The 8,132-nt window shown below is 52.1% G+C and overlaps 1 protein-coding gene across 1 annotated transcript in view; it reads left to right on the forward strand.

Annotated features, from left to right (window-relative positions):
- Positions 1 to 5,971, forward strand: part of LOC122391758 — a 58,074-nt gene extending 52,103 nt beyond the window's left edge. The window contains exons 2-3 of the mRNA XM_043385985.1: positions 1,840 to 2,053; positions 4,193 to 5,971. Of these exons, the coding sequence (XP_043241920.1) occupies positions 1,860 to 2,053; positions 4,193 to 5,453 (1,455 nt within the window). The 5' untranslated portion in view covers positions 1,840 to 1,859 and the 3' untranslated portion in view covers positions 5,454 to 5,971. The remainder of the gene's footprint in view (positions 1 to 1,839; positions 2,054 to 4,192) is intronic.
- Positions 5,972 to 8,132: the final 2,161 nt, after the last annotated feature.

Consider the following 8,132-nt stretch of genomic DNA (forward strand, 5'->3'; position numbering starts at 1 on the left):
ATTAGGGCTTTAGGTTGCGCTGACTGCGGTAAGGTCCAAATTAGTGATGTCAGTTACGGAAAATCTGAATACCGATACCAAACCAAATACCAACCGAAACCGTGGAGAAATACCGAAACCAAACCAACTTGGGAACATGAGGTAAATACCAACTTTTTACCGATTTCTTAGCCTTTTATACATTAGTGGGGGTTAATGATACCAACAAAATACCAAACACATTAGGATTGAAATACCAAATACCAAGTTGGTATCGGTTTGGTATCGGTATACCAAAAAGTCGGTATCCGATTGACATATCTAGTCCAAATTATCACACCAAATTTTGCCACGACATCTACCGGTTCAGGCACTCGAGAATCAGCGGCCAGTGATATCTGCAAAGACTTTCCAACCCAGCTGCAGCCTGGTGTCAGGGTGCCTCAGGTGGCTTTAATTACAGTTGCACATACCAAACGACCTCAGTGCAGCCAGTCTCTGGCCGAAACCATTCGGAACAGACTTCAACAAAAAGTGAGACAAGGTTAGTGCTATCGATAAGTGCCATTATAGACTTGGGCCCCGTTGGCTTGACCCACTGGAAGGTGGTAGTTATCGGACGCTCCGGGGCATATTCATTTTTTCAAAATGCCTCAGATTTTGCTTTCGTGTAAAGTGCTTGATGCTCTTTATTCTATAGTCAGCATTTAGACAGAGGGGGGCCCACTAATGATCGTGCCCTAACCCTCAAAAGTTTCCAACATTAATTTTTACTTTTTTAATGGTGAAAACTGAAATAAAGCGGATACTGAACTGTAAACATCCAGTTTTTACACTGGCCCCACACAAGCCTCCGAATGCCCAAAGCAGATCTCTGATGACTGGCCTTTGGGTGTCATACCATACCGGTCATTGGTCAATGCCGTCAATGTGTACGACCTCGGCGTTTACCATTTTATGCGCTGGAAACTGTTGCGCTCGAAAAAAATCAGGGGAGTGGCTTATTATGAGCGTTCATCAGTCCTAACTACCCGCAAGCGAATGGCTAGCCCTTCAGTCTCCGCTCGCTTGCGATTCCGCATTTATGTAGGTACAAAATAACTAGAAGCAAACGACCACTGAAGGTATGAGTTGCGTCTCTTGCACACATCTATAAATCGAATCTGAAAAGATAAAAAAAATGATATAAAGCGGAAATGGTTAGCATACATATACACATATTCAAAAGGCACCGTTGGACCAACTGTAGGAGCGCATAGCTGCAATATCAGGTTATGGAAATTTTCCTCATGTTTAGGGCCCAAATTGTGGAGGGGCAAGAATATACGTTTGTCCCTCCTCCAAAAGATTTTTAGGGAACGATGCCTCCTCAGCCACCCCGCATCCGTCGCCCCTGTAAGCGGTCACTGAAGGCCTGGGTTGCCGCTGCGTCACGTTGACGCTTATTATGCCTCCAAAACTAGGTTGAAGGGAGGAAAACTTCAATTGAACGTGAACGCTTGCCATTTAAGAAAGACAACGTATGATAAAGTATATGGGCATCTGGTAAGGTCACATCTTCAGATGATCGAACAGAATAATCAGGTATATGGTTTCTTCATTTCTTGTCTAAGCTTTGTCACAAATTATGGGGGGCAAAAAGATACTTTTGCCCCCCACGAGTTTGCCAGGGGGGCAGCTGCCCCCCCTGCCCCCCCCCCCCGAATCCGCCGCCCCTGTGTGTGACCCTGACCTATATCTGGCCTAAACTCTGCAGTGAACACTTCCTCAGCTCTCATACCTGTGATCTGTTCTAGCCTCTCTCACCTCTGACCTCGCTCTATGTCCCCTGACCTTTGACCTCAAATCTCTGACCTCCAGGCAGTGCACTAGCGAACACCATGGCTCTGCAGGTGGGGATCCTGGCGCTGGTGGAAGGCCGCCGTCTGCGCCGGATGGGCCTCCAGGAGTCGGGCTGGAACCGGCTGTTCCTCCGGCAGCAGGGCACCGGTCTGCTGGTCTACTCGCTGGTCATAGACTCGCAGCGGCGTCTGGAGCCGGAGCATGTGCGCAGTGCGCTGGCCGCCCTGCAGAGGTGCGTATACTCCTACCACTGACTGATGTCACAGGGAGGGAGACGCGGGCTGCAGTGGGGGGGGGGGGGGGGCAGAAGGGACGGTGCGGTGAGCGGGAAGGTCTTGAGATGATAAATAAGGAAACGTCTTCGAAACGCCGTGCTTCGATTTTCGATACTTTATCCATTTGTGATCGGCTGATGTCCTTCAGTTTGTGCCGACGGCTGTGGCCGTTCCGACACAAGCTGCGTACTGCGTATCGTATTTAAAGCTAAATCAGCAAATAAATAAATGATAACCACTCGGTTGACGGGAACTCTGCACGTCAGGTTTCAACGACCCACTCTCTGCCGTGGTTTCCCGACGGCCTTCTTAGCTTCTGTCAGCTTTCGTTTCCGCTTCCGTTTTCAGCATGAAATTCGGACATCGCATGCGCAGTGCGCACTGCACGCACAGTGCTTGCTCGTTTCTAGCCTCGTTTGAGTCCCTGTGAATTTCCCTGACTTATGGAAGGCAGGAAGAGTTTTCCTGGTGTAATTCTCCTGACGTATGGAGCTTGGAAGAGGTCTCATATGAAGCAATTCTCCTAACGTAAAGGTTGGGTAGTCTAATATGAGCTATTCATTAGCCGTTTTCACCAACGTTTATCTTGCAAATAACTTGCTTCCTTGAACAAATCCAACCAAATGTCTTTAACAGCAAGCATCTTCGAAGCAGGAATTTATTTCAGAATTAAAATCGAAAAAAATTGTTGATGATTTGATCCCAGTAAACATGCCGACGTCGGCCCGACGTTGGCCCGAGGCTCGGCCCGACGTCGGCCCAAAGTCGATTCAACCTCGGCCCGACATCGGCTGGACGTCGGGTACGCCCGCATGTACCGACGTCCGACGTGTTATGGTTGTATGTACCGCAAAGTGACACTTGCCGACTGGCCTTTCTATATGAACTGGGCCCGGCCCTGGTGAGTTGCCGGGGCTGAGCCTGACCAAAGGATAGGCCGAGCAGCCCCCAAGCACTCACCGCACCCGGCTGCGGGCGAGCTCGGCTTACGGGCAATCCCAAATGGGATAAAGTTTCCCGTCCAGTCCGGATCAGGGGGTTGCGGCGTGGAGGATGATTCGAGTTTCCTGAGGATATTTTGAATACAGAAGCTCTTTATGAAACATGCATTTTATATTATTTGAACGGTCAAAACAGTGGCCGATGTCGGTCCGACGTCGCCCCGATGTCGGCCCGACGTCGGCTGGACCTCAGCAATTGATCTCGGTCCGACGTCGGCTGGACCTCGGCTGGACGTCGGTACATGCGGGCGTACCCGACATCCAGCCGACGTCGTGTCGAGGTCGGACCGACGTCGGGCCGACGTCGGCATGCCGATGCCGAGATGCCGACGTCACCCCGATGTTTGCCGACGTCGGCATGTTTACTGGGATAAGTTAGACACATAAGCTGATAAGCACTGCTAAGCAACTAACTGCAACCAAAGCCAAAAACTTCTAAGAATCATTGACGAGATCGCACCAAATGTGACTAAATGTGTGCAAGGGCCAAGGTAACCGTCGTGAATATGCGTTTGATGAGCAGCCGGATAGGATGCGGTTACATTTGCACCATATATCCGCTCACGGCTCATGCCTTTGAAGCTTTCAAAGTGCCGGTGTTCACTTCAGACTACGTAATTGCTTGTGTCGACAGCTCTTCTATCAGCGAGATGAGACTTAGCAATGTTTTCAATCTAACCTATCATTCTCGTCCGATAAAAAGTGTTCAAACGAAATGCTAAATTGAACGTCTAATGACAGTTTAGCTAACGGCCGGTGCTGACTCGGGGTGTGAATGTGATGGATTATCACAAAGAGAGTGACCACGTTTCCATGGGCATCACTGATCCGGATCAGTGAAAATGGATTAGCTAATCCGGTAAAGTTGGACACTATATGAAAATCAAAATAAGGGATTAACTGATTATATAAGCCTAATCCACTTTGAATTCTACCCTGTAGCGAAGAGTTCGAGAAATATAATACGATTTAAATTTGCTGATCCGGATGTGATACCCATGGAAACGTGGTCGGTGTGGAGAAGGACCGTGCAAGTACGAGTGTCACAGCCACAGTTGGCCCCTCTGATGTCTCCTCGGGTGTCCCCTTTCTCAGGCAGTACCCGCTGCTGCGCGCGCGCGTGGAGCGGGTGGACGGCGCCGAGCACCTGGTGGCCGGGCCGTGCCCGGACGTGCCGCTGGCGGTACTTCCCCCGGCCCGTCACTGGCTGGCCGAACACCACCGCCAGCTGCGGCACGTGCACATCGACCCGGCCGCCGAGCCGCTCTGGAAGGCGGCGCTGCTGCACGAGCCGGCCGGCCTGGCGGCCGCGCCGACAGCGGCGCCGCACCGGGCCGTGCTCTACTTCTGCATCTGCCATAGCATCACGGACGGCTCCAGCAACGGCCTGCTGCTGGGCCGCTTCCTGGAGAACCTGGACCGGCTGGCGGCCGGCGGCCAGCCGGACGTCTCTCAGACGGCCCCGCTGCCCGCTCCGGTGGAGGAGCTCGTCAAGAAGCAGCCGCGGCCGCCGCTGAGCCTGGCGCTGGCGCGCGCCGCGCTGCGCACAATGAGGGTCTGGTACGGCCGCGATCAGCACCCGTTCCTCGATCGGTTCGTGGCACCGCTGGACCCGGACCGGCCGCTGGAGAGCTACTGGAACCAGATGCTGCCGCAGGTGATGTCGCAGCCCGAGTCGGAGCGTCTGCGCGCCCTGTGCCGCCAGCACGGGGTGACGATGAACGCGGCCGTGTCGGCGGCCGTCAGTCTGGCGGCGGCGCGCCTGCTGGCGGCCCCCGGCGCGCCGGCCGGCGCCGTGTCGCCGCCCGTCTCACTGCCCACTCTTTGGATGGTCAACATGCGCCGCTACCTGCCGGAGGCGCGTGGTGTGCCCATGGCCGGTGCCGGCCTCCTGTTCGACTCTGTGCGTGTGTCTCGCACGGACGGCGACCACTTCTGGCAGCTGGCTGCTCAGGTGCGCGACCAACTGAACGACCACCTCGACAGCCGTCTGCTGCTGAAAACCATCGAGCCGTTCTACCGCGGCCTCAGCCCTCCCGAGAAGCCGCCGCCGCCGCCGACCGCGCCCGTACCGCCGCGCAGCAAAATCCTGTACGGCATCAACAACATCGGCTCGCTGGACACGGTGTTTCCGCGCACGGTACACGTGCGTGCCGCCGAGCTGCACCGCACGTACCGCGACCACGCCACCACCAGCGCGTTCGGCAGCCACTGCTTCCAGACGGTGGCCGGCCGGCTCTGCTACGACCTGAATTTTGTGAACGGCCGCGCCGGGCCGCAGCACGCCGAGCGCTTCTCTCGGGAGGTGATGCAGGTGCTCAGGGAGGTGGTCGGCGACGGGCAGGGCGGACAGTGAGGGAGGGGATACACCGGAATACGCCGGGCAGGACAGGGCAGTGAGGGAGGGGATGTGCCGGAATACGCCGGGCAGGGCAGGGCAGTGAGGGAGGAGTACACCAGAAAGAACTGAGGAAGGGGATACACCGGACAGAACTGAGGGGGGATGCTAGGGAGGGGATACACCGGATAGAACTGAGGGGGGATACTAGGGAGGGGATACACCGGATAGAACCGAGGTAGGGGATACTCCAGGCAGGGCAGGCGCCAGACAGTGAGGGACGGGGGACGGCGCCGGGTGGGGATACCACAGGGATGACGCACAAGGATCGGACCACGTGGATCGGATTGGAACTGGGGAACTTTTAGCTGCAGTCTGAGCCCAGACTGAGACCAAGTTTACACTTTAGTGTGAACAGTGTTTCCGCTATAGCGGAAAAGGAAGTAAATCAATAATTGTGCTCTGCATGCAGTGTACCATTGCATGCCTTCAAAATAGATTTGACAGCTAGGACTTGGAGTCTTCCCAGAAAAGCTGTTTAACCCGCGACCGCCTGGGGGGGGGGGGGGGGGGGGTCGGATCCGACCCCCCCCTCCGTTTTTCTTGAATAACTCATGAACCACTTTTGCTATCTACTTGAAACTTGGCATACCTTCTCCCCCATCAATTTGACGTCTCCTGTGCAATTTTTAAGAAAAAATTTCCAATTTTTTTTTAGATATATCGATTTTAGTGATGTAACTACATGGCGTTTTTAGTCAAAAAGTGGTAAATGTTTAAAAAATCGCCAAAAATCAGGGTTTGAAGCAAATTGCAAATTAAGGACATCAAAAGACGCAACTCAACGAGTTCTTTAAAATGGCTATCTCGGATTTTGCATAAAATGCGTTTTTCACCCCTAAAAATTCAAAAAACTATATTTTTTGGAAAACAGCTGATAAAATCCAAAAGTTTGGGAATTTCCAAAAAACCGGAATATATGTTGTAGAGCTCTATTAGAACATTAGATGCCCCAAATTTCAACTTTCTATCTTGATTTTTGACCCCCAAAGTGTAAAAAATAGCTCCAACATGCATAGGGCATGGTGACGTCATAAGCATTTTCGTGAATTAGAGGCACTTTTGAACATCGCATGTGAAAACAAATGGCACCACTAGATTCCTGGGACAAAGCTCGTCTAGAAAAGTGCATTTTTATGTCAAAAATAAAAAGTTGAAAAATTGACCTTTTTTCTTAGCCCTCGTTTAGTTATGTATAGTATAAACGATTTTTTATGCTTTCAATGCACACTTATCACCAGCACAGTGACTTGGGGTCACATATAACCATTACCATCGGATTCGGCGTGAAAAATAAGCCATAAAACATGTGTCGCACGCCCATGTAGCAGAAAGTGAAAACCGTGCACTGAAAACAATTCAACCCGCGGATTGCGAGTTGGCCCGAGTATCGCGGGTATTTTGAAGAAAATACCCGCTCTGCGCGAGTTTTTGCTGCCGGGTAGGCTGACTACCCGTTTAGCTTCCCGCGTTTCGCAGAGCATCCCGTTATCATCGTAGCTTTCACCCGCTTCACGGGTGTCAACGCCCGCTATACTCGGGTAAAACAGCAACCCGTCATGCGCGGATACATGAAACCTCCTCTGGCGGGGTCAATCACTCGTCCGCAGCGGGTTGTGGCCGCAGGCGTTACTCGCGCCCACGGAGTAAGCGCATCACGCAGGTTTTGCATCGTGTAACTCGCTGCGCCAAGGTAGGTGACATGCTATACGCAGGTTGCCTTGATCACGCATGTGTCATGGCTGCCAAGTCCTATAACCACACTGAAAACAATTCAACAGTTGTGTGGGCGCCTTCTCTTGTGTGACAAGTTGGTGGTAAGTGTTTCCTGAAGCTGGCTTTGTCGGCTGCTATACCTAGGTTCCTATGATATACCAATAGATATCCCACTGATGCACGGCATTGGTTTTGAAACTTTTTTTTTTTACTTTTGACTTCGACGCTCAAACGAGTGTTGAAATGTGACGCGCCACAATAGTCGCTTTTTGGCTCGGCTGCGTGCTTGTGCAGGCCTTGTGCAGGGGTAGAGATGTGCAAGGCAATTGTAATCGTAACTGTAACAGCTGTGGGGCTGCGTTCTGTGAGTTAGGAGGGTACTTAACGGGCTTGGGACATTTGAATCATTGTTTGGATGACGTCACGTCTTGGCCGGCAGAATATTTCGCTGGAACGCTCAGCAGAATATTCTGCAGTCCGCGAATCTGGCGCATTGTGGTGAAGTTTGCAGACCGTTCTTAGCACATTTTATTGGTAAAAATAAGCCTGGATAAATAAATCTTTCCCGATGCAAATGAAATATTTGTCCAAACTATTCCTTACTATTTAAAACACTATAGGCGGATTCATGTCAATTGTCTAAGATAAGCCTTTTTACTTTCGAGTCCGCCGTCAGTTCTTCATTTCAATCTGATATCACCGACATTTCAGTCGCCTTGCATCAGGTCGCCTGTGGCGCAGTTGGTAGCGCATCGGTTTGCAATATCAAAGATATCGGGTTCGATTCCCGGCGGGTTGGCGGCGTTTTCCTCCTTGAACGCCGCCACTGGAGGGTACTTTACCCTCCAGCTGATTTGGACACCCTACCAGCGGATATTTGTACTCGCAGAAAGCGAGTTCCCAACCCACGCAGCGCAGGTA

This window comes from Amphibalanus amphitrite, unplaced genomic scaffold (assembly GCF_019059575.1).
Source record: "Amphibalanus amphitrite isolate SeventyFive unplaced genomic scaffold, NRLGWU_Aamphi_draft 000453F_arrow, whole genome shotgun sequence".
NCBI classification, from domain to species: domain Eukaryota; kingdom Metazoa; phylum Arthropoda; class Thecostraca; order Balanomorpha; family Balanidae; genus Amphibalanus; species Amphibalanus amphitrite.